At 46.2% G+C, this 24,172-nt stretch overlaps 7 protein-coding genes across 7 annotated transcripts; 6 read left to right on the top strand and 1 right to left on the bottom strand.

Annotated features, from left to right (window-relative positions):
• Window positions 1-7,383: 7,383 nt before the first annotated feature.
• Window positions 7,384-9,519, top strand: AGABI2DRAFT_119340 (hypothetical protein; the record flags this gene model as incomplete). Its single annotated transcript, XM_006462418.1, has 7 exons — window positions 7,384-7,534; window positions 7,636-7,760; window positions 7,833-8,041; window positions 8,091-8,508; window positions 8,583-8,739; window positions 8,783-8,959; window positions 9,350-9,519. The coding sequence occupies 7 exons, from the start codon at window positions 7,384-7,386 to the stop codon at window positions 9,517-9,519; spliced, it is 1,407 nt and encodes a 468-aa protein (XP_006462481.1).
• Window positions 9,520-10,178: 659 nt separating this feature from the next.
• Window positions 10,179-11,090, top strand: AGABI2DRAFT_193618 (hypothetical protein). Its single transcript, XM_006462419.1, has 4 exons — window positions 10,179-10,365; window positions 10,428-10,646; window positions 10,695-10,757; window positions 10,815-11,090. The coding sequence occupies exons 2-4, from the start codon at window positions 10,448-10,450 to the stop codon at window positions 11,003-11,005; spliced, it is 453 nt and encodes a 150-aa protein (XP_006462482.1). The 5' UTR covers window positions 10,179-10,365; window positions 10,428-10,447; the 3' UTR covers window positions 11,006-11,090.
• Window positions 11,091-11,428: 338 nt separating this feature from the next.
• AGABI2DRAFT_119342 (hypothetical protein) lies at window positions 11,429-11,832 on the top strand (the record flags this gene model as incomplete). The annotated part of the gene is made up of 2 exons (XM_006462420.1): window positions 11,429-11,588; window positions 11,648-11,832. 2 exons carry the CDS (start codon window positions 11,429-11,431, stop codon window positions 11,830-11,832), a joined length of 345 nt encoding a protein of 114 aa, XP_006462483.1.
• Window positions 11,833-12,119: 287 nt separating this feature from the next.
• Window positions 12,120-13,297, top strand: AGABI2DRAFT_144061 (hypothetical protein; the record flags this gene model as incomplete). The annotated part of the gene is made up of 6 exons (XM_006462421.1): window positions 12,120-12,297; window positions 12,436-12,528; window positions 12,619-12,724; window positions 12,796-12,818; window positions 12,911-13,006; window positions 13,188-13,297. The coding sequence occupies 6 exons, from the start codon at window positions 12,120-12,122 to the stop codon at window positions 13,295-13,297; spliced, it is 606 nt and encodes a 201-aa protein (XP_006462484.1).
• Window positions 13,298-13,718: 421 nt separating this feature from the next.
• AGABI2DRAFT_193619 (hypothetical protein) lies at window positions 13,719-17,068 on the bottom strand. The gene is made up of 10 exons (XM_006462422.1): window positions 16,980-17,068; window positions 16,861-16,929; window positions 16,642-16,812; window positions 16,325-16,577; window positions 16,166-16,264; window positions 15,805-16,101; window positions 15,626-15,752; window positions 14,946-15,567; window positions 14,627-14,885; window positions 13,719-14,569 (listed from the first exon to the last, which is right to left on the bottom strand). The coding sequence occupies exons 1-10, from the start codon at window positions 17,060-17,062 to the stop codon at window positions 13,781-13,783; spliced, it is 2,769 nt and encodes a 922-aa protein (XP_006462485.1). The 5' UTR covers window positions 17,063-17,068; the 3' UTR covers window positions 13,719-13,780.
• A 1,808-nt stretch (window positions 17,069-18,876) lies between these two features.
• AGABI2DRAFT_206829 (hypothetical protein) lies at window positions 18,877-20,691 on the top strand (the record flags this gene model as incomplete). Its single annotated transcript, XM_006462423.1, has 7 exons — window positions 18,877-19,276; window positions 19,337-19,512; window positions 19,566-19,906; window positions 19,959-20,137; window positions 20,186-20,356; window positions 20,408-20,512; window positions 20,569-20,691. Coding segments are annotated over exons 1-7 (1,476 nt in total), but the record flags the coding sequence as incomplete, so codon positions are not given.
• A 975-nt stretch (window positions 20,692-21,666) lies between these two features.
• AGABI2DRAFT_223828 (hypothetical protein) lies at window positions 21,667-24,036 on the top strand. The gene is made up of 12 exons (XM_006462424.1): window positions 21,667-21,705; window positions 21,759-21,964; window positions 22,018-22,219; window positions 22,266-22,435; window positions 22,492-22,813; window positions 22,926-23,048; window positions 23,099-23,151; window positions 23,201-23,286; window positions 23,340-23,407; window positions 23,466-23,662; window positions 23,714-23,821; window positions 23,871-24,036. The coding sequence occupies exons 1-12, from the start codon at window positions 21,691-21,693 to the stop codon at window positions 23,926-23,928; spliced, it is 1,608 nt and encodes a 535-aa protein (XP_006462487.1). The 5' UTR covers window positions 21,667-21,690; the 3' UTR covers window positions 23,929-24,036.
• Window positions 24,037-24,172: the final 136 nt, after the last annotated feature.

The raw sequence follows: 24,172 nt of genomic DNA on the forward strand, positions 1-24,172 counted from the left end.
GTTAGTCAACGTTCTATGTATAGATGGAGCCAGATTTTGGGATCGCAGAAGTACGCTAGACCAGGTTAAAAGATAAATGCGTTGAAGGAGGAAATTCAAATCAAATGCCAAGAGCGATGAGTGCGTAACACTTGCACGTGCAGTGCCATCGTGCTGCCATGCTTTATGTCCGCTTCCAGTGTCCATAGCATCATTTTAATGATAGAGTAACAAATCAATGGGGAGTGTATTTCGTCTTCGGCTTGGGCAAAGACGACAGTACCTAACACAGCTACAACTAGTGTATTTCTTTTTACAAACAGGAACAGCCTAGCTGGATGCGATTCGTAGGCTGATGAAATATGTACACAACTGGAGGGATTTCACTGGCATAAAAGTGGAACACTGTAGGGTGAATGATTTATATTGTACAGAGCGATGTATCACGGAGGCCTTACCCAGGATTAGGCTCTCATCTAGGAAAGGACAAAAGAGGATTTGGGGCGGTTCGTCACGGCAACAGCAGGCAGCGTCGGTAGTCGAAAGACAGGAGCTGCAGGTGATGGCGGTAAATGAAAAGTGTCTGCAGGTGGTGATGATGGTTGGAATGCGGGATTGCTTCGACCTCTCGAGATGCCCTCCCCTTCATCTACAACTCGAGGAATAAAATACCCTCCTAAGTGGAAACTGAACGCTCTGCGGCGAAGGCTAGTGAACGGATTGCGTAGCCAGTTATAGTAGAGCACTGCTACACAGCACACGATAAATACAGCTGAATGGGATGTCAGTATGATGAAGGGAACAATAATTGGAATTGGGTACAAAGCACAGAAAGCAGCGACAAAGTCGAACGTCCTACTTTAATATCTCATGAGATGGCAAGAAAGTAAGTCGGTGGGGGATAGTAGTCAACGTACCCTCGACGTCTTGTTCTTCAAGTGGGCCGACAGGGATGGCGTTCGAAAATCGAATACCAAGGAGTATCTCGAAGAGAACGAAGGTAGACAAGTTCATGGTACGACAAATGGATACAAGAAAACGAAATGTGGCCCTATATAAGTATATCGACATAAAGTTGTGAAATCTGAATAGTCGCACGTTTCAATGCAGAGACCCGAGCCAGGATCCTTTCTGCAAACTGTATCGTCGATGCAATTTATTCCAGACAGATCACGGTCAGATGTGATCATGACTTGGATTTCAGGGAGACGGGGAGAAGAACCTCACTGGGCACTGCCTACAGGCAACGTGATAGGTACTGCTATAATTACATCCACTATATCCCTTTTTAGAAGGCGGTTAATGGGTTGATCTGATCGGAGATTTATTCGCACGCTCGCGGCCAAAGAACATGCTAAGTGCGTGACAATCAATGCGAATAAACACGAGAAACCTTACAGAATATGTATACATTATTATGATGCCGGTGCGCGCTGAGAATGAAACGAGTGGGAATGCCAGCCGTCAAGATATGAGGTAGTACCGTGGGAGAAAGCAGTACTTATTTGACTCTCAGGCGGATAGTTCAAATAATGACAACCGATAAAAAGGCTTTGATAACTAAGCCCACAACAGCATATGACGATTGATAGCGCGAGAAGACTGGCAAATGTTGAACGGTGGTGACTTGTAGGAATTTTCCGTCAATTGCAAAAAATGCTATGTATAGAGGAATCCAATTCTATCCCAATTGGAAGCATTGGGAAAGTGCCTCAGGAATGGATGTCACCAGATTCAAAAGATGTCGTAATCTGACATATAAGCTTTGATCAGTGATGTCATTAAATATCCAACCAACTCCGCCTCCCTTGGATAGCGGACTGACAGCGAAGCATTTTGTTTGTAGGATTGCTTGCGTTCTTTTCCGCGACCAAATTTTCGCCCAGAGATCAGGGCCCGAAATTGAGTGCTTGAGGGTACTACTCTGCACGATACTTTCGGGGATAAGAAGGATATGTTCCCCAGCCCTGAACAACTCCACACAGCGCCCAGTGTCCGATCTAGCCTAGCGAGGACACTGCACTTATTGTGAAATATTTGCACCAGGATTTGGGGTAGACAAAAGACCAGGAAGTATCCAATCCTACAGATTTTAGCCGAGCTATCATAGTCGGGAGAGATGTGGAGGAATCGTAAAGCTGCGATTGCGCCCACTATAATTAGTATTGTAAAGCGCATCTCTTGACTGCAGGGATTCCATGCCCTTACCCGTCATCCTGGGATCTTCACAAGTATATCAGTTCTCGACGAAAGGTAATTTAAACGACCCCCTCATCCAAATATCAGCAAACCCTTCTGCCGTTTCTGAGATTGTCCCAACAAATCAACAGCTTCTGGCGTGGATCACCTTTGCGGTGCGCTCCTGTCCTGAGCAGTTCCGGAAGGCCTACGTTCCCTCGATGATGATTTAATCAATTCTTCAAGTTTTCTTCCATACAACAAAAAAATCCACGCTCCGATGTGCTGAGTGAGCGATCCGGGTGAGCATTGAATAAAAAATAATCGATTGGATTAAATTTATGCGACTCTTGTAAACCACGAATAAGCAAGTCCACGGCCTCGACGATCCAAAGCGCACATCAGATTTCAACAAGGATTCTCACAGCCCAATGACTCGAATCCACCAAGATTCCAGCCCATCAAGAGGTCGCCGAGATTCCTGACCCAAACATCTTGATTCCTAAGGATTTGGATCAAAACATCATCCCTGCATGCTTGCGACGATCGAATTTTCGAAAAAAGGGTAAATCCGGAATGCGGCTAACATATAAAATAACAAGAGGCATGATAAAACCTCACCGAGCATGGCCTATGAATAGCCCTTGAGATCTGATCCTCGCGGTACAAATAGAATTCCCCATCTCCGATTTCCCAAATCTGAACAATGGTAGATCATGCCCAGTAATTTGGATGCGGAGTTTTGTTACGGCTGGCTCGACCGGTGAGGATACAACACGGCTTGTGATGCGAAGCAAAGGCCGAGGCGATAGCCAGTTGTGGACTTTCGGTCCACAACAAGCGAATTCCAATGGGATAAGGTTGATATCAAACGATACTCACGCACCTGATACCATTGTGCACCGATGCTGAGCGATAGGAATTATTGAGGGTACTTGAGGATGGTTGGGACAAAAGCACACAGAGAGAAGCCACAGAATTGAGGTGCGTGTTACAGATAAATATAAAGCAACGCCGCGGTTGTCCGAGTGAATTGGAAGTGTTTCATCGGCAGTTGATAAAGGTTTATTGTCTTCAGTGTCTTCGCGTATCGTGCAGTCGCCTTTTGTAGTGGAAATTTTCAGAAAGGAAGCCTACGAGATAACTTCCTCCAAGTCGAATAACAGCAATTCCGGAGACGTGCACGCATTCCACGAGTCGTTCATGAGAAAAAGAAGATGCCGCACTTGATGTATAAGCCAGTGAACCGCACGGTCGGGTTGCAGTCACCGATATCGGGACTCGTGCATCAGAGAATATAAATGGGCCGAACCGACTAAGAGCGCATAAAAAACATAGGCCGAATCTTCTTTGCCTTTTGCAGACTCGCCACAACATGAAAAGACCGAGGCCCGCGGCGTGACATCAAGGCGCCATCAGCCCATGTATCTGGGGAAAATAGACACAATAGTGATGACAAGAGACAGAAGGTCAGCGTAAGGTCGGGGCATGGAAAATGTAGCACGCACTACACTCTATTTTACCGCTTCTAACATGGAAGCGTGAAGTAAATGTCAGCCTTACATTGTTTGATACGCTCCACCCAACGAATGACTGTAAATTGTCTCGGGTTCAACAGCGGGAGCCTAGTATTGGGTATAACAGTAAAATCTTCATAGGTGATATGAAGTATTATCCAATCCTATGTGTTGGCGACTTCAACGCCGATAGGAAAGTAAAGATATCGGGGAGGATATCGGGGAGAGTTTTTGAGGGTGGGGGTGCAAGAATGATGAAACAAGACCTTAAATACCTGACAAACGGTGACTGATAAGTTTCGAAGAAACATGTACTCATGATCAGAAGGGCCAACAATAGCAGAATTTCTGATGACCCCGGGACCGCCTGACCATGATAGAATCCACTCGCAGCAGGTTACACTGTCAATGATGTGTTATTGATAGTCATCATGGATGATCAATAGAAATTTGACACTTACAATGTTTTAATTTCCCGCGGTCGGTCGAGAGTTCCGGGTTGGTTCCGCGTCTCCCAATATCGTCAAAACAGTACAAATTTGGCCTAAACGGCATTTTTCGCCCATGCACGGTCGTTCGCATCGTGAGCGCATCTAGTCAACATGAGAACGGATAAATTCGAGCAGAACGGATGAAGGAGCGTGTGGGGGAGAAACTGATTTGAAAACAAGGGAAGGTGACATGAGCTGAAGGGTCCAAAAATCCTAATCTTTTATATGATTCAAACGATGACATTTCGGCTATTGACGGGCATCTTACCAGACAGCAGAGTGCACTTATGAGGCAGCTTGAAAGGGTCAACATAAAAAAGGAATAAGTTGTTTTTGGACGTAGTAGAATTCATCACCGGAAGTATCAGAAATGTTACGCACCAAGAGGGATCAATCAATCATACAGAGCGCTTCTTCCATTTTTAGGGATCATGTTCTACAAGGTCCCACATGGCAGGCTTCGTCGCTTCCACTCCTCAAGCGACTTAAAACACGCTTGAATCTTGAATCTTGAAAAATGAAGCAAGACAAACGACGAACAACGTGGCACCTCCGAATGTTTGCGAATGGTACTAAATTGCTGGGGTGTTGCGGGAAATCTAGACTTCCGATCTAGTAAACTGATGAGCACGCGGAATAAGACCGTCAGATACACGCAGGATACACGTGAGATCGACGAAGGACTTTGAGAAAAATAACCGCCGGCCTACCATTGGACCTTGATGACTCGAATCAGGACGAGCCAAAAACGAGAAGCATGTATATGTTTTTGCGCTCCCATTTCTGCAACGTGAGGAATTGCCAGGATATCTGGCTACGAAAAAATTCCCAATTTTGTGTGGCGAGTCAAGTTTCCGAACCCCAATAACTTCAGCCTAGGTGAACTCGTTCGGTCGAGACTCGACATATCGTTGAAGAATTCTGATGATCCAAGGCTGGCATTCGTCATCTCGTAAAGTGGCGAGATAGTTGTGGTTGAGGGAAAACTTGGAAATAGGATTAGGACAGCTCCGATGGCTCTGAGCGGAGGTCATAGAGTGAGTGGTTGAAGGTTGAGAGACACCGGTATGAAGTAGCAGAACAGAAATTTGGAGGTGGGTGTAGAAACCAATGATTATTTGTGATTAATTATTCTAGCAATATGATATGGTACTGGTCCAGTCAATTGTGCCGAACGTTCCGCCGAAAGAGATATACGGAGCAACGCTCAGTGTGTGGCGTCGTATAGCTTCCGCTCAGACCACTGACAAGTTATTCAAGTTGAAGAATTACTTGTCTTTCTAGCCAGGGCTTCAAATATACGACTCGGACTGTCGAATTCTTACGGTGATGTAAGTATTTGAACAAAGCCCCAAAAGCACCGGCTACAGGTGAAATCATTCGTTCATGTCCCAAAAACATCTGCACGCAAATGGGAATCTGAAGGAATGCGCTTTTTTCCTCTCAGCTCCGCGCCGTACCCGGCCTCGGAACTTTTGTAGGCTTTAGAAGATGATTTTGAAGATTCCGACCGTTTTTCATCGGGTCTTCCCCACAGCAAGCAGAAAGCACGGACTGTGCTCGTTCCTGTATCAACACAATAATACTTTTGCCGCTGTCAAACGAATGGGGATTGTTCGTGCATCAAGCCTATTCTGCAGGAATGACCATTTGATGACCATAAGTTGGCGTAGAAGGATCTGTACTTGGATAGGAATACCAACGATAGTACCTAGGGTGTACAGAACCATGCCAGGATCCAGATGACAGATATTAGCCGCAGGATGCACGAAATGAGCGAGGGTCTCGATCATGACACTCTCCTTAATCGAGCCTTCCAAAAACAATTGAGCAAAAAGAACGCGTCAAAAAACAATAACTCCCAATTTAAGTACTGAACCATTTAATTTTCCACTGTAGAGGAGGTGGTGGTTGTTCGTATCGCAAATCTCCTTCGCTGGAGCCTACTCGATCGTTCGGTATTGATGTTTCACTGTAAGCTCCTAGACAAATACGCAACTGGCGGCTGCGCCGAGGACACTGTGTTTCGCGTGTGGATATGGCATAGCCAGATATTAATCCATTGAGTCACGTATGTGCATGTCTAGAATGACCTACGAGTCACCGGGGGACTTCCGCAGGCCACGTCGTATGAGGGACTGAACTGACTTTGTGGAGAGGAGGCGGAGTCACGTATTAAAGCTAAAGCCATATGGCATGAAGTGGGTTTAGCTGCCAGCTCGTGTGCTTGAGGCGAGTTGACTATCTCGGATACCACCCAACGGTGCAGATAATGGGAGACACAACGCTTATTGGATGCGTTTGGAGCGAGGGGGGCCAAGAAGATTGTAATTCATCGACGTTAACCGAACTGGTAAGTACTTAAGTACTTAGCCCGGTTAGCCGGAAATACATATTACTTGAAATTTTTCAGAATTTCACCGGCGGGCCTATTGAGGTTTCCTAAGTTTCGTATCCTCCTAATCATGCTTAGGGGAAGACAGTCGTCTTTTGCTACAGCATTAAAATACCTACATACCTCTTGTTCTCAATAGTATAGGATTCTTTGGTTCGCTATTTTGGCGTGCAGGTTCGTTGAGTGAAGGGCCCTGCGACGGAAGTTGCCGGGCCCAACGTCCAGCAGGGCCCGCTTCATTCTTTACCTCTTCCCACTAACAACGCGTCGCCAGCATTCAACGTCGCGTCTCCTCTCCTTGCCTCCAGCTCAGTTTTATCTCCACCCACCGTTCCCTGTATCTCGCCCTAAAATCGAATACATCTATTATCTCTCGGCTTTTATACACTCAAACTCCTCAGACATCTGGGAACACAAATTCCAGTGTAGAATCTGCCCACCCGGCGGCTTCTCTCTCTGCGGTCCAGTCCGCTAACGCGTTCTTCCCAGCCCAATATCCTCGCGGAGTAGAGACGAAGCTGGATATATTCTTATTATTTGTGCTGAGCATGCGGCAAAACGCCGGCAAGGCTTCCGCAACTCCATCTGGATGGCTTACCCCTATCATTTACATATCACGCGCAATCTTTACTTCTAGCGATCATGGACAACAGTTCACCTGATGCCGTGGCAGTGTGGGGCCTGGGCGAGTATTCAGTTTATAAGAACTCGAGTAGTAAGTCATCCTTTTTCTGTCTCCAACCATTCCTGCAAACTGACTACGTGATATCACAGCCGCCCCGTCCTCCGATACACACAGGACTTTCTTTGATCGACGCCATCGATGTCATCTAGTGACCCTTCCTCGACCTCCAACAAATGGAGCCAGTACATGATAGGGATATACATGTCAAGGAGAGGGCCCCAGCCTCTTGGTACGGTTGAGTACGACAAGATTGAGCAACGAGCACAGGATAAGTTGAAGGATTATCCTGGTGAGTTCAACCACAGAAAAAAGTACTTGTCAAGATACGTTGTAGAACTTGACACTACTTTAAAAGGAAAAATGATTGTGGCTGATTCAGATCCTTATCAGGCGCTTTTATGTATGCGGGAGGTAGTGCTGGTACCTGCCAAACATACCGCGCTAACCTTCGTGCCTTTGAAAAATATGGAATTATCCCTCGTATGCTCGTCGATTGTACTACCCGCGACTTAAGCGTGAGTACCACGACCAATTTTAATTCTAATCGGTGTCGTTGACCACTATAATCATCTGCCACACAATATTAGGTCAAGTTATTTGGCAAGACTTATCCTTCACCGCTGCTGGTCGCCCCCATCGGCGTCCAAAACCTCTTCCATCCCGATGCTGAATTGGCATCTGCCGGAGCTGCCAACGATGCCGGTGTCCCTTATATTCTCAGTTCTGCCAGTAGCAGGTCGATGGAGGAGGTAGCCGCCGCCAATGGCGACGGAGATCGCTGGTATCAACTCTATTGGTAAGATTTCTTTGAACAAATCTTGACATTTGTTTGATGTGAAGTGCAGGCCTCTTTCGAACGACCTCATAGATTCAATACTCCGACGTGCGAAGGCGGCCGGTTTTACAGCCCTTGTGGTGACTCTTGACACCATGATCCTCGGTTGGCGTCCGCACGACCTCGAAAAAGCTTATATACCTTTTGGTCATGGACTAGGTGTCCAGATCGGTGAATCGGACCCTGTATTTATGTCTCGTAACGGCAAGCAACCTATCACGGAGAGTAAACGCTGGTGGCCTTACGATGCCAATGCCCTGGATAAGAAGATCCTGGAGGGAGACGAAGAGGCAAAATACAAAGCACTTCTCGGAAAGCAATGGTTGCAGGAGTGCAATTCGGGTAAATTCCGTACGTGGGACGATTTGAAATACTTGAGGGACAACTGGGAGGGGCCTTTGGTACTAAAAGGGATACAGAATGCTGTGGTGCGTATACAGTATACACTCCGTTATTTTAACTGGAGTTATGACGGATGCTGATTGCGGTGACGGTTGTACAGGATGCAGAGAAGGCTCTAGATTATGGCGTCAACGGGATTATCGTGTCCAATCATGGTGAGAGGATGGTTTCAATTTATTCTACTTCACCGTCGGCCCAACGTGGGCTTTATCTGACCATGACCGTTTGTCCTCCCCTTTCCACCTCCCTTCCTCCTTGTGAACGGCTCGCATGGAATCTGGCATGGACCCTACGTGATAGGTGGACGTCAAGTCGACGGTGCTATTCCTTCGCTATATGCTCTCGAGAGTATCGTCAAATCCCCCAAAATCAGAGAAGCCCAGAGGACCGCGAAACTGTCGATCCTTTTTGATTCAGGAATCCGGACCGGACCAGATATGTTCAAAGCTCTTGCTCTGGGCGCTCAGGCTATTCTTCGTAAGTTTTTACCGGACGTTCTGCTTCAGTTTACTCTTTCGTTTCGGAGTGTGGTAATCTCATCACACGAGGTTTCCCTAAACGCCTGCTGCGCTCCGTATGCCTGAATACGCTCTATCCCTCTGTTTGCACGGCTATTTATTTAGAGAAGTGCAGCAGACATGAAGGGGTGACAACGCCTAGGCTACCACCTTTCCTGGGTCACATCTATCATATAACATTCCTGAGCGTCATCTTGTCACTTGCACTGGGTCGGGTGCTGGATTGGTATGCAGATAGTAGATGGCTTAGCAAGTGGAATGTTATACGCTTGTCTCGTCCACTCTGTGCTCTCCGATTCCATAGTAGTCTTACCTGATATGGTTCTGACTCTTCAAATCTTCTTTCTAGTTGGCCGTCCGTGGTTGTATGGTATGGTCCTCGAAGGCCAAGCTGGCGCAGCACAAGTAATTCGTCACACACTTGCTGATTTTGACAATACGCTCGCTTGTGCTGGTTACCCAAACATCTCGGATTTCCAAGGGAAAGGGTTGGATGTTTTGACGAAGTTGGACTTTTGAAGGCAACTCTTGATACTGCAAACTGTACGTCAACTCTTTCAAGCTATATTGGCTTTTAATGTGTTCAGTCAATGACATTTTTCGGGCAGAAGGATAACGCGGCATTTGTAGCTCATCTAGAGTACAATTGTAATGTCAATGAGAAAGGAATTCAAAATTTTCATTCACAATACAACTTCGGTAGATTTCTGTTCGTATTTGCTTGAATTGGTTCGAGTTCATTTGTGGCGCCGCTTAATGTTATCCGAGACTTACTCACGGTGCGTAAACTAGCAGTAAGTTTGCATACGATTTCGATTCCTTCTACATTTGTGTCATCAGTAAACTGCATAACCTTCCGCTACCGCAAGCAGATACATGTACTTATGTATCAGTACGAGACAGCGATCATCTTCGTTCTACGAGAAATATACCAGTCAGAGCGGATGGAAACCGCTCGGGAGTCGAATTTCGGCTTATAGTATAACTACGTCGTCAGCACAATGGATAAGCTTCGAGGAATAGAGATTGAGAGTTATACTATTTCCTGCCAGCTAGCGGACGACGCGGATGACATGAGATTTAGACGACTGATGTTTGTATCTGCTTGCGCGAGGCTGAATTTACTAATCACCTGCGAACTACATCGCTTTTCCCGTAACCCCCTCATCACCCTGAGGCAAAACTTATCTTACTGCAACATTTCATGATTTAGGTTTGATAAATGGTGTCCCCCATGTTATTTGGCGTACATCAACCCCTTAGGTGACGATTGGCCATGGATGGTGTACCCCTCTCACATAACCCCGGGATCTGGCCAACCGCTTCTGAACTATATTCCCCAGTTCGGATTCCCTCGAATTCCCGGTGCCAGATTTCCTATCGAGATTTCCAAAGTTCGACTGATGACATATATATTGCTTGACTAGATCGAGATAGGTCATAAACAATGATTATGTCCACGAAAAATAAGGTGCTTTTGTGTGTATATAAGGTTCTGGTCTGCACCGCGTCTTGCCCACCAGTCTCCCCATCCTTCCTCTGCAACAACAATATGTCCTCATTATACATTCTCTTCATCGTGTCGGGCTTCGTGCTTTTTCAGCTCAGCAATGGTGTACCAATCGACCACCCCACCTCCAGTCAAGGTAAATCCATTCTTTGTCGGACGTCGTCTCTCTGATCACATCCCACAGGCATGTCATTTTACCTGGACATCTCAAAATTGTTTGACTTGCAAGTACTTTTTGATCTGGGAGGTACGCCGCACATCATACCGACCTTTGCCCTTCCATGTTATTAAGTTTACCCCCAAGTGTTCATTGCTATTCTACTATACACCGTCAAGCACTGGGGAAACATTAAGGCGAGGATTTCTAGTCTGTTGCCTCAATTTCCTATAGTCTCAGCGTCAATGGGATGGCGTTGGATCACTGCTATGCGCGACAGTGACCATGTCGTGGAGTCGCGGGAAGGAGACGAAGAGGCTACATCTGGGGAAGCTTGATATAACGATGTCAGTGGGCAATGGATTTTTTGCGTTTTGTATGGTAGTATTATTGTACCATGCAATCTATAGTGTGTAAAGCACCTTGGATTACTCGTGAGAATGATTATGCTGATGGATTTATCATAAACCATCGTCCGCGCGAGCTGTTTCATTCTATTGATCGAGAGATCCCCCTCGAGATCCGCCGCCCATTAATATTGAATATTGAATACCGAGCCAACTTTCCCCCGTGCTAGCGAGATGTGATACGGGTCACAACGATCACTAATTGCGTCCAGCAAACCAAACCACGCACCCTTCGTCCTAGCACCCGTCCGGCTCGTGACTACCTATGGGCTGGAGGCTGTTCACTGCCCCCGGCGTTAAAACAACTCGTCTGTCTCCCTCTTTCTGGCCACCTACCTTCACCCCAAATCAAATATGCCACCCTCCATCGTCAAGAGCATCCGCTTGTTCTTTTTAATCATCCATATCGCACAGGTCAATGCTCAAGCTAACAAAACTATCGCCACCGCCAGGGTTCAGCATGATGGGCCGGCCTCGAAGAAACTTATCATTGCAGCGGCCACCATTGCTCCCGGTATGACAATAAATCCGACTCCTTTGTCAATCTTCTGACACGCGGCTTCGTCTTCCTAGGTCTCGCCTTTAGTATCATATTTGTTATGGCTATACTCTGCAGGAGACCCTTCGGAAACACCTTCGTCCTGAGGACCCCTACGCTGCTGCTCGGAGCATCCGACCCTCCCTTCGAAGATGCTTCCTCACTTGGGATCAAATTCTGTGCTGTACCTCCTGATACCCCAGGCGAGGCTAACGTCTGAACCCCTTTCAGCACACCCGATTCATCGCCCACTAGCCATCGTGTTCCGAAGACAATAGCTAAGTTTTAGCTGAAAATCACCATCTTTGTAGATCATGATATTACGAAAACCTGTATCTATAGCACCCGCGGACTGTAAATGGTTTTGTTCACTACATTGTTTTCTTGTTGTAAAGTAAATCTCGCGCCCAGTTGATACCTATCCCAGCTATCGTGTTCATTGCTAAACCAAAGAGAGACAAAAAATCCACCCTCCGTTTGATAGTTCCTGACATTTGAGGGATTATGATGTACGGACCATTTGTCCTCAAGAAGCTGCCCTCGTTCTCACTACCGATTCTCAACTCTTTGTATGGAGGCGAAGCTTTGGCCGTTATCAAGGAGATGGACAATGTTTTGGCTCGACTTGGCGCTGAATACATCAATCGGTATCACACACACACGATTTCACATTTCCTAGTCCAAAGTGAGCACTGGGGAACATAAGGGCGACGATTTCGCGGTGTTCGAAACTCGTTACTATGGTCGTCGAGATTCAAGTCAGCGGTGTGACAGTAACCTCATGTTACTAGTGTCACGATTGTAACTGCTACTATTTCTGGAGCTGCTGTAAATCAAGATTTTTTCCTCGATCGGATCAGGCACAAGCCCACGCGAGTTTCCAATCTCCTCTCATCTCCGTTGCTTATAGGGGTAGGTCAGTAAAATTAAGAAATCGGACGTTATAACAATGTTATAACGCTCCCAGACGCCCGGATCTCATTGCTTATTGCATTTCTATCCGTAGACAATGATAAACGACTGTCTGAGAGGAAATCGAATGCTTTTCCGCCTCCGCCGCCATGGGGTAAGAAGATCGGGAAGAGGCAGAATAGACGTGTTCACATCCGACGGTAATTGAACGATCTGTGAATTACGGATCGCGACGGAAAGATCTCCATACCGTATTAGCAAAACATACTAGGTGTTTGGCGCCTATCGATGAGGGTATGGCTTTTGCCACTATTAACATACCCTTTCCACTGAGATTTAGTTGAGATATAGTAATAGATTACACTCTTTTGATATACTTCTGCCAGGTTCCCAGTTTAATGAGCCTGAGGGCTTCTATGCCACCCATTCTTTCCGAACCTTCTTGAACTTTGCTTCTTTACTTCTTCTGCAACGAGGTTCAAGTGAGCTTCTTACAAGGGGCGACTGCTCGTCTTGATGTGACTGAAGCAGATATGGGCAGATATGGCTAAGTAAGGTCATTTTATCGATTTATCAGGATCAGCCTGGGTATGTATAGCACAATGATAATTTTTTGAATTTTTTCTTCGAGTGGTTGGTGACAACTTGGATCCCGATCACCAGCAAACACTCATACACGCTGGTCCATTGACGCTAGCTGGATCAAACCGGGACAGAATACAGACGCAAAGCAGGAGGATAAGGGAACGGCGGCGACGGGGTTGAACGTATAGTCAAGCATGACTGGGATATTCCTCGGGCAGTATCGGAAGTGGAAGACAAACAAATAAATCAAGTCTTTCGCGGTTTTAATCCAACCCCTTTTTATCGTCTCCTGAACCACCCGTACCAAAAGTCACCCAGAGACCTAACAAAAGGCGAGGTGTGATGTTTCTATGTCGAGAAGCGAGTGAATGTCATTACAATCAAACTCAATAAAACCATAAGTTGAGTAGAAACGTGTCAAGAAAGTATATGCCATTCAGACGGGGAATGACATTAGTATGATTGTACCGTATACGTAAGTGTGATTGGGGAGTAATACCGGTCGAGCGTCATCGATAATCAATAATCGTTCAGTCATCATTCCGCTACGCCAGAGTTCCTTAAACCTCGCACAGCTTGGCCCGAATCAGATGCGAAGCATGAGATACAAGAAAAAACACTCAATACAATCTGTAAAAACATATCATGTCACCGACATAAGATACAAACATTCACTGCAGCGCAGCCGCAACCATCTCCAAAATCTCCCCGACACTCTTTCCCCTGTTAGCATCATCTTTCGCCACACTTTGCCACACCGGTGAATGATGTGGTTCGGCAGCTATGCACTTCTTCCTCACTTCTTCCCTCTGTTCTTCCACTCCATGCATTCTCTCAAACTTCAACCACCAACCCCATGTATCTCCCAAATCTGGTGCAGTCGCCACCGCCCTACTAAACCAATGTCTCGCCTTTTCAATTTTTCTTTCCGCCCAAAACAGCCTTGCCACAGTACATATAATGATGGGGTTGTCAGCACTCTTCTTCAACGCGTCGACCGAACGAGTCTTCCTCATAGGTCGAGGTTCAGACCAGATGGATAGGGACCAAAGAAGTCCAGAGGTAGGACATTCCTGAAGTCCACGGGATAGCATCGCTTTAGCCTGCACTGAACTACCAGATCGTTCTTCCACTCCAACCGATTCAGCCCATAATTCATCGTTCGCGGGATTCACAAGTCGAGCTCTTTCAAGCAACGCACGAGCCTTGATACTCTTCCCATCAGCTTCTTCCAACCGCGATGCCAATATACAAAGTGTGATACTCTTCGGACAAGCTTTCATCCCGGTAGCATACGATTTTCGCGCGGCAGTAATGTTTTTGAGTTTCTGATGGATTTGACCTTGCATTATGTAAAATTTGGGGAACTTGGGGAACTTTGTGAGGGCTGTTTCGAGAGTTTGAAGTGCGTCCGCGTATTGACCGAGTTGACGCTCAAACACTGCTGATTTCATCCAAATCTGGAGCAAAGAATGTGAGAAATCGGTCGATACCCATAGTCGGTGCATTTAACTTACCCTATCAGTATCCGCAACATCCCTGGCGCGTTGTAAAAGCTGTCTTGCGACATCCATATTTCCGTTCTCTGACTCTAGTTTAACAGCAGCCAACCAGATTTCTTCGCTTTCAGGATTGACGTTGAATGCGCGTTCCAAGACTACACGAGCAGCTTCCACATCTCCAGCAAGCCATTTCTCCTTCGCAGCCATAAGCCAAAGCACTTCCGCCTGTGGACAGTGCTTCACTGCTTGACTGAGCAAAACATCCAAACTCTCCCTAAAAAGTATCCTCTAAATCAGACTCTTCAGACATAGAGCAAAGCGGAAATCCACGCACCTTGTACCATGCATCTTTTCCAGCTCAGCCGCCCTCCTCCACAAATTTCTTCGATCCGGATAAACCTTCAATGCATATGCCAAGATCGCCCTTGCGGTCCCTACCATACCCTTACTTTCCGCACCCTCAGCATCACTAACCCAAGTATCCAGTCGATCTTCCTCCTCCACTTCCATAGCCACCGTCGCTTTTACAATTGCTTCACATGTCCTTATGCTTCCTTGACTTTCACATTGTTCGGCTTCTTTGAGCCACTGCTCACGGGTGAGGAGGACACCGTGTTTACGGAGCTCACGAACTGCGAGCTCAATAGTATTGTCGACAGCGGCAAGCTCCTTGGTCTTTAAATCACTGGATTTTTCTGGAGTGTTAGCTTCTTGCTCGAGTAAGCGACCGGCGGCTATCCAAATTTCGTGGCTCGTTGGAACTGCTTTTCGAGCTGAGTTGAGGACTTTTTTGGCATTCGCCGGTGTTTCAAGTCGCGCTAGTGCAAGCCACAGCTCGACAGACAAGGGTATAACTTCCGTAGCACGTGCAAGGAGAACTCGAGCATCGGTCGCTGATTCTTCCAAGTTGACGGTTTCTTTCCAGAGCCGTACTGAGTTTGGTATGTGCTCAAGGGCTATAGAAGCAAGAGATATATGTTGAGTTCATATTCGGCTTCGGAGGAAAACACAAACCTCTTCGTAAGACTCTCTTCTTTGCTTTCGGGTCGCTTTCCAAATCCGCAGCCGCCAGCCATATCTTCACACTTTGCGGAACATGTTGGACTGCGTTTGAGAAAATGATTTTTGCATCGTTGTTGTTCTAATAGATATCTTTTAGTGGTGATTCAGAATAAGAGTGTGCTTTGACTCACGTGTAGACGCGCAGCTTCCAACCACACATCCTCACTCTTCGGACAATTTTCGCACCCTGTTTTGATAATTTTACGAGCTGCAACCATGCGGCCGGCATGTTCTTCTAAACATGCAGCCGCGATCCACCCAGGAGCATGCTTGGGGTTGGATTTGACGAGTGAGTCAAAGAGCATGCGTGCACGCTTGATGTCGCCTATTTCAGCATCGGATTTGATCACGACGCTATCGAGGGAGGTCAAATAACCCTTGGGGTCGACAGACGTAGAAGTGCCCGATGTAGAAGTCGTACCGGATATCTATGAAGAAACGAACGAAAGTACGTAAATACGTGGCGATGGCAATTGGGAAGGAGGGACTTGCCTGATCAAGCTTGAGGGAAAGAATCTTGTCTCGGGCTTGACCGATTTCAACAAAGTCTGTAAGAATACCAGAGTCGGCAGGTGTAACGAAACCGCCAACCTAGAAAGAAGGCAAGGTAAACTCAGACAGAAAATCCCTGTCAACATAAAAGTGACATACCTCTTGTTGCCTTGAATCTAAAGCATTCTCAAACTCGCCCTTTGCTCTATCACCAACAAGCACGCTGTCTGGCACCACAAAAGACCGATCTTCTTTTCTACGCTTCTTTCTCGTCAAGTTTCCAACTTCTGGTATACTATCCCACTCGGAATCCGTCACGGCAGATAAACCTCGTTTCAAGTCGGCGAACTGCTGTTGAATTTTCGGCCTTTCCGCTCGGTGTTTCGCTAGTTCCCCTTGTTCACGCGCCTCCCTACAGTTGGGAAAGTTGTTAGTCTAATCAAGGACAGCAATGACTCAACTAACCCTGGACACACCTCCTTGCTTTCCGCCTGGAGTCCATAGCCTGATCGACTTTGTCGTAGATCTTGTCGGCTTCTTCGTCATCTTGTTCATATGTCATTCCAGCAAAAAGACCATATTCATTATCCGGGTCTTGGAACTGTTCGGGATCCACTTCTTCTTCTCCTCGCCGAGCTCTGGCTTCACTGATACGAAGTTAGTAAGTTGATGAAGGGAAAGGGCGAGGAACTTACGCAATGACTTCTTCTGAAGGACCTTCTCGAGCGGGGCCGATATCCGAACGAGTTGTAAATCCAGAAGCACTGGGTATACCGTTAGTAGATGCTCTCGGAAAGGAAAAGAACAAATGTACCCTCGACCAAGACCAGCAACATATGAGGCTGGTGCTGGCATTGACAAAAACGCCAATTTGTTGGATTTGTTTTTGGCCGCCATTGTGAGTTAGGATAGTGGTGGTTTGAGCACTAAACGGGTTTAGAAAACAAATTCGCTTTCAGGCTCTCGAGTCACGTGATTAGTACACCACACCTGCTCTGACACTCCGACTGTCCAGTGTCCACGATGGCCTATTTGCTTCCAGAAATGCATTTTCCTCCCCTTACTCTCTTCTTGGTCTCTACTTTACTTCAATTCGTCGATGCTATTACTCTTCTCGTGGCATTTTCTGTCCTGATGGCAGACTCTTGAAGGTACAACAACAGGGCTGTTCGACAGATTTGCGCGTCGTATCGATGAAATTGCCTGTTTCTAGCTCGTCATAGACTTTGTTCTGCTATCCTCACGTTTTGCTGTGGTGCATCTGTCTCCCGGTCCCCTTCCCAATTTGAAATGCAATTCGGGATTCCTTTCAGGAAACCTTGTGAGATCGGGTATCTCGGGCATATCATCTACGTCGTAGCTTCGACCTTATGCACCAGGTCAGGCGGCCTTGACAATTGAGTCAAAATCAGAGTCTATTCAGCAGCAATTCATCGAATTTTGGTTGCACATTTGAAAGCAGGGACTGCATGTGAGCTTGACGGAGTAACCAGTGCACTGGAAGTACGTACACACGTTTACGATTCTAGTTTGAGTTTATTGATCCACGTCGTCAGAACCATACCTCGATGGTGCTCGTGTGAATCTACGACAGCGGCTCCCACCGCTAGAAGTTTCACTTATATCTCGGACGACCCATTGTTTGAGTGGCATGGCTTTTGCGACCGTACCAGTACCAGGAAAGAAGGGCTGTTCGCTGGTTGTAAGCCGGGCAGGCGATCGGACTGCGAAGCTGATTGGCAGTCCTCCAATCCATTTGTGGGTTCGACGTATACCGACTTTCGAATTGCTCCGAATCGTACATGTCTTTCGTCGTTTGGTCGTTGTCGCCATAAGTCCCGGCATTGGCCCCTGTGCGCCAATTTATTCGACAGAAGGTGCCAAACAAATTCTTGTGAACATCGCCAAACGTTCGGGAGACGTTCCGTGACAATTAGGTGGACCATATTTATAGGATGCCGTATCACATGGTAAGAGAAGCTTGAAACATGGTCAAGAAATGCTGAAGTGATATGTTACTCTCCAGAAACGCGTAATCATGGGAAATCTGGTATGGTGAAACTAACCTATCATTTGGTCGAGAAGCATAGCGTAGAAGCCGTGGCAATAAAATTGAATAACAAACTCACGGAAACGGTGGCAAAACCGCATGACGAGCCGAGATATACCTGCCTTCGGGGCAATCTGGGATTCATGTTCATGTCAGAAAATTATTGGTACACGTCTTAAGTACAACGCTTTACGACAAGCCGAGGTATTCCCAACTTCGGGGCTACCTAGGATTGACGATGCGTAAGATTCATTTTTTCCGTTAACCTTGCGTTTCGCCGTTCGCCGGTCACTCTGGCATATGATTATCAAGGCCGACTTTATTTCCCCGTACTGTCTCTATCCAAAGCCGCTCTAGTTCGCCGGCTAGATACCCTCGCGTTGGGTGGGTCTGTTACTCACCGAAGATTCTATTGCATTCTTCAGGATCATTGTGCACAGCATAGCATACCTAATGATGTTTTTCAATATACGGGCCCTTGAGCTTGTCTGGGCTTCAGAGCACAATGGCCAAAGGTTCTGTGAGCTATCCTGCTTTTTCTGCTAAGTCTGAACCATGATCTTCCATTGATTCCTGTCGGACCAACGAGACGAACGACTCGACATTCACGTGACTTCAATAAAAACGCGCGCGCGTTGTATTGCGTTGTGTTGCACGTACTGCGCGTCTTCACACTCACCATGGCGCACCTAGACAAACTAGCAATCCGTGGTATTCGATCTTTCGACGACAAACAAATTGCAATTGTCGAGTTTTTTTCTCCCGTGACCGTCATAGTTGGTCACAACGGTAGCGGCAAGACTACTATCATCGAATGCCTCAAGTATGCAACGACAGGCGATCAGCCTCCAGGTACTCGTGGTGGTGCTTTCATCCATGACCCCAAGATGGCCAATGAGAAGGAAGTCAAAGCGCAAGTCAAGCTGAGATTCTATGCTGCAAATGGTATAAGAATGTTGGCTGTCAGAAATCTGAGTTTGACTGCAAAGAAGACGACGATGACGATGAAGACTCTGGAGGGTATATTGTCCCTCGCAGACGAGTCCGAAAAAACTGGCAAAGTAAGAGCCTCTTTGTGATTTCGTAATTGTCTCGTGTGATGGATGCTTCTACTCTGTTAGCGCTCGACTATTTCGACAAAATGTGCCGAGATGGATAATGAAATTCCGCAATTGTTAGGTGTCTCAAAAGCTGTCCTTGACAATGTCATCTTCTGTCACCAAGAGGAATCTTACTGGCCCTTTTCCGAACCGTCAAACCTCAAGAAAAAGTTTGACGAAATATTCGAAGCAACACGGTTCGCTGCCTCAACCAAACACCTCTCTTATCACGCTCACTGCCTCACAACAGATATGCCAAGGCACTTGATTCAATCAAAACTCTTCGCAAGGACCGTATCACTGGTCTCAAAACTGACAATGCTGTCCTCGCGGGCCTCAAGCAAGAGAAAGACAGAGCCGATGATGTCAAAAAGAACCTTGCTGAGACCCGGTCAATTATCGCAAATAAAGAATTGGAGCATGAACAGCTCAAGCAACAGTACGACGCACAAGTCATATCTAATCAACAATTTCTTGAGCATGCGACGAAGTTTCGAGAAACTTATATTCATATTGAGAATCTCGTCAAGCAAAAAGAACGCCTGCAAGAAGATTACAAAGAACTCAAATTGAATCTGCAAGAATTGGCAGGCAAGTCTACAATTGACGTTCCGGAGGTACTATGAATTGACTCTCTACCTAGGAACCGACCAGGAACTCGAAACTCGTTTGAGTAACTTTGATGAGCACATAGGTGTCCAGAAACGCAAGTTGCAAGCTGAATTTAGCAAGAAAGCAGACCTTGAGGGACATGTTGGTAGAGTACGCCAAGAGCACACGGACTGCGTTGCTCAGCGTGGTAGGCTCCTTGGAGAGGCGGACGTACGTTGGCGCGTAATTCTATATGACCACTACTGATCATTTGTATAGGCGCACAAAATGCAGGTCGCGGAACGCGAGCAACTTATTCATGAAATTAGCGAGAAACATAAGATCAAGGGATTCAACTATTCGCCTCTGGAGCGGGAGAAAGCCCACGAATTTCTGTCTCGTCTCGACGAATTGCGACGCAAGCAAATCGCTGATTTAGACAAGATACAAGTACGTGATTATTGAATTATTTATCACTCACACACCGAGATAATTCATTAGACCGAAATTCAAGATAAATCAAATGCTCACCAACGGAAAGTCCTTGAAATGGAATCTGATCTCACTAACAAGAAACTCAAGAAAGCACATCTTCAGGAGCAGATCGTGAGCTTCTTGGTTTATCACAGCATCTAGGTCACCAATATGCTTGATTTGTCCAGCACGAACGCCAGATCAACATCAGGAAAACTGAGCGTCAGCTTGAGGACGAGCAAACCATCAAGTCTGAGCTCACACTTCTCCAAGGCGATATTCAAGAGAAGAGGTCGCGGTTGGCTAAACTTAAATCTGATTTGACTGATGCCAAGTTTGATTCGCGGCTTCAGGAAAAGACAGAAAAGGGCAAGAGGATGGAAGAGACGAGAGAGCTGCTGAATATGGAGCTGCGGACTTTAAGTTTGCAAGCCGATTCGAGGGCGAGGTTGGATGTGAAGAGAGCTGAGGCGAGGAGTAAGACCAATGAAGCCGGGAACACGTAAGTATCTTCAGATGCAGATGACTATTGGCATACGCATTGAACCTTTCCATACCAGCTTCAAGATTGCGAGTGACAAGTACCGGAAATTTGCGTCAAAGGATTTGTCTCAAGATAAAGTTGACGAAGAAATAGATGAACTGTTGAATTTGAAGGAAAAAGAGAGATCAGAGTTGAACACTTCCGTTGCTAATCTTTTTGCGGAAGTCCAAACGTCGAACAAGGCGAAAGAAGATATGATCAGGGATAAACAAGCCAAGCAACGGGAAGTTGAATGTGAGTCTTTGTCTTATTTATACACGCCATCTTGGTTGAGAATGTTACCAGCTATCAATAAGAAGATCAAAGCCGAGCTCACTGATGATCTCGAGGACTTGACGTACGAAGATGCTCTCAAAGCCGTAGCTGAAGAAGTAGACTTGCGGCGACGCGATGTACTCATCGGACAAGCTAACGAGGTCTATGAGAATCTTATCAAGGTCAGCAAGAGAGAGAAGAAGTGCCAGGCTTGTAATCGTCAGATGAATGATCGCGATATGGCCACTATGGAGAAAACTGTACGCGCTTCACTTATATATTGGATACTTGTACTGACTTGGTTATATTCAAGCTCCAAGCGTTGATCAAAGGTGGCGAAAACTTGGATGTAGCAGAGAGTAAAGAGACGTTATCGGCATGGGAAGAGATTCAGGAGAAGCTGCAAAACCTCAGACCAGCAGATGCGAAGAGGAAGGCCTTGGAGAATGAAGAGATCCCTGCTCTCGATGTCAGGCTGAAAGAACTCGATAAGCAGATACCGGAACTTAGAATGCGTGCAGATGAGGTCAATTCTCCGATGTTCTCAGAGCCTCTTGTTAACAAATGTTGGTTATATAGGAACAAGAAAAACTTGACGAAATAAAGGGCCAAATCCGTGAGATCACCAACTTGAAGCAGCAGGCTTCCTCAGTAGCCCGTTTGCAGAAAGAAGCGGAAAAGGCCCGCCAAGAAGCTACATCGATTGAGGACTCACTCAAGAGCACTGGTACAACTCGAACAGCTGATGATGTCCAACGAGAGCTTGATGAGCTGTCGGGTGCATTGTAAGCATTTCACAAAATCGAACATTTCAGCGTGCTGAGTCAATGATTTTTAGCCGGACGATTGAACGCGAAAAACACAGTATCACAATCGAGAGGGATAGGCAGAATGTAACCATCAGAACGTTGGAGGATAGTCTCCATGGAATGGAGAAGCAAGAGTTAGGCTTGGAGAGTAAATTGCAAGGGAAAGAGGCGTTGGAGGAGAATATTGCCAAGATGAGACAAGACATCGGCTTATTCACGGACCAAATCAAGGTTTGCTCCTCTATATCCTGCGCAGTTCATTCTAACACAAGACTAGGATCTCGAAAGTCAAATCGAGGAGGGCGAGGCCCCAATTGAAGCCTTGAATACATCGTTCCAGGATTCACAGCAGGAATTGAGTGCCAAGGCTTCGCAAGTCTCTACACAAATTCAAGAACTCAACACTAGCTTGAACAAACTCAACCATGTCCATAAAGGTGTCGAACGGTATGGCAATGTCTTTCTGTCGTCGCCAACTCTTTGATACGATGACTCTCGATTAGTTATATCAAGGAACGACGGGCTCGCGAGCTCGAGAACACATCGGAAAGAGTCGATCAGCTCGATTTGGAACTTCAAGAACTCAGCGCCAAACTTAACGGTGTACGGGAGGTCATAACCGACATACAAAAGGAGATAAATGAAAGTGGTGCTTCAGTGGCTAACTTGCGGGATAATATCCGAGCTCGGAAACTTATTCGGGAGATTAGCGAAGTGCAAAAGGAGATAGACTCGCATGACATGGAAGAGATGGCCAAAGCCAGGAGAAATTTCGACGAGAAGTACAAATTGGTTAAAGCAAAGGAGGATAATTTGCGGGTTGAGGTAAGTAAATGGTCTTTGCTTGTTTTCCATGGTGGTATGCTGATAAGTTGTTTTCTCTCACAATGTTTCGTCTATTTGCTCCCTCTGCCATCTATTTTCTATACCTTGCTAGTATGGACGTATCCGCGGAGAGCTCGACACCCTGCAACAGCAGGTCGAGAAATACGACACAGATCTCAAGAAGAATTTCAAAGACATCAATAAGCGATACACTGAACAGTTGATTTCTGTCAAGGTCATTATCTTTTCATATTTCTACAAGGGCAGTTGCTTAGCTTGCGACAGGTTTCTGATATGGCGAACAGCGACTTGGAGAAGTATGGGAAAGCACTTGACAAGTATGTGTTCCCTCATCTGGCAACGTGATCGATGTTGACATCCTTTTAGTGCAATCATGAAATATCATACTCTCAAGATGGAAGAGGTCAACGATGTCATGAAACATCTCTGGAACAAGACCTATCAGGGCACTGGTATCAATCATATTACCTATACCTTCATTTCTTGTCTACTTACGGGTTAACAGACATCGATGGCATTAAGATCAAGTCGGACGTCGAGGGAGCTGCTAATAAGCGGTCTTACAATTACAGAGTACCTTGTCTTTCGCTTTTTCAATACCACATTGATCTGACACCTGATCATGGAATAGGTTGTTATGACAAAGGATCAAGTTGAAATGGACATGCGGGGTCGGTGCTCTGCAGGCCAGAAGATGCTTGCTTCAATTATTATTCGCCTTGCGCTGTCAGACTCTTTTGGCCAGAATTGTGGAATTCTCGCCTTGGATGAGCCAACAAATGCTCTCGATACAGATAATATCGATGCATTGGCGGCCAGCTTAGTAGAGTGGGTCCCAAAATGGATATCATATTTTTAACTGGCTGACAACTCCTACAGCATCATCAACGAACGAAGGACACATTCTAATTTCCAGCTCATCATTATCACTCACGATGAGAACTTTTTGAGGAAACTAGGTCAAAGTGATGTCATGGAATTTTATATGTGCGTATCTTAATTGTGTTCATGATAAGTCTCTCATACTGGCTTTCAGGCGTGTGTCGCGTGATTCTAGACAGAAGTCAATCATCAAGCGAGAGAGATTCAGATAGAGTACTCCATGGTTTTTATTTATGTATTTATTATTCAGGATTTATTACGCGACGCTCGGACACAGTCCGCAGTACACTATGCCTAATATACTAATAAATAACAGACCCATTAAAAGAAGACGAAAGGCGAGGAGTGGGCCCCGGGCTCTGCTGATGCCATCCGACCCGTTGGTCAGAGAGTTCTTGGCTGGGTATAACTGTACTGCTGGCGAAGTGGAAGTGGAAGGGTGCAGTGCACATGAGG

Source organism: Agaricus bisporus (genome assembly GCF_000300575.1).
Source record: "Agaricus bisporus var. bisporus H97 unplaced genomic scaffold AGABI2scaffold_7, whole genome shotgun sequence".
In the NCBI taxonomy this organism is placed as follows: domain Eukaryota; kingdom Fungi; phylum Basidiomycota; class Agaricomycetes; order Agaricales; family Agaricaceae; genus Agaricus; species Agaricus bisporus.

Bases quoted from the DNA above. Each gene is read 5' to 3' on its own strand.
- AGABI2DRAFT_223828 (XM_006462424.1), top strand. The intron at 22,220-22,265 runs GTTTGCTCCTCT...ACACAAGACTAG, and splicing joins TATTCACGGACCAAATCAAG to GATCTCGAAAGTCAAATCGA. The intron at 22,814-22,925 runs GTAAGTAAATGG...ATACCTTGCTAG, and splicing joins AGGATAATTTGCGGGTTGAG to TATGGACGTATCCGCGGAGA.
- AGABI2DRAFT_193618 (XM_006462419.1), top strand. From the start codon at position 10,448: ATGATTATGTCCACGAAAAATAAGGTGCTTTTGTGTGTATATAAGGTT. The intron at 10,647-10,694 runs GTAAATCCATTC...CACATCCCACAG, and splicing joins CCACCCCACCTCCAGTCAAG to GCATGTCATTTTACCTGGAC. The intron at 10,758-10,814 runs GTACGCCGCACA...TTTACCCCCAAG, and splicing joins AGTACTTTTTGATCTGGGAG to TGTTCATTGCTATTCTACTA.
- AGABI2DRAFT_193619 (XM_006462422.1), bottom strand. From the start codon at position 17,062: ATGGCGGCCAAAAACAAATCCAACAAATTGGCGTTTTTGTCAATGCCA. The intron at 16,930-16,979 runs GTACATTTGTTC...CGGTATACCCAG, and splicing joins GTTGCTGGTCTTGGTCGAGG to TGCTTCTGGATTTACAACTC. The intron at 14,570-14,626 runs GTAAGTTAAATG...TCTTTGCTCCAG, and splicing joins ATGTTGCGGATACTGATAGG to ATTTGGATGAAATCAGCAGT.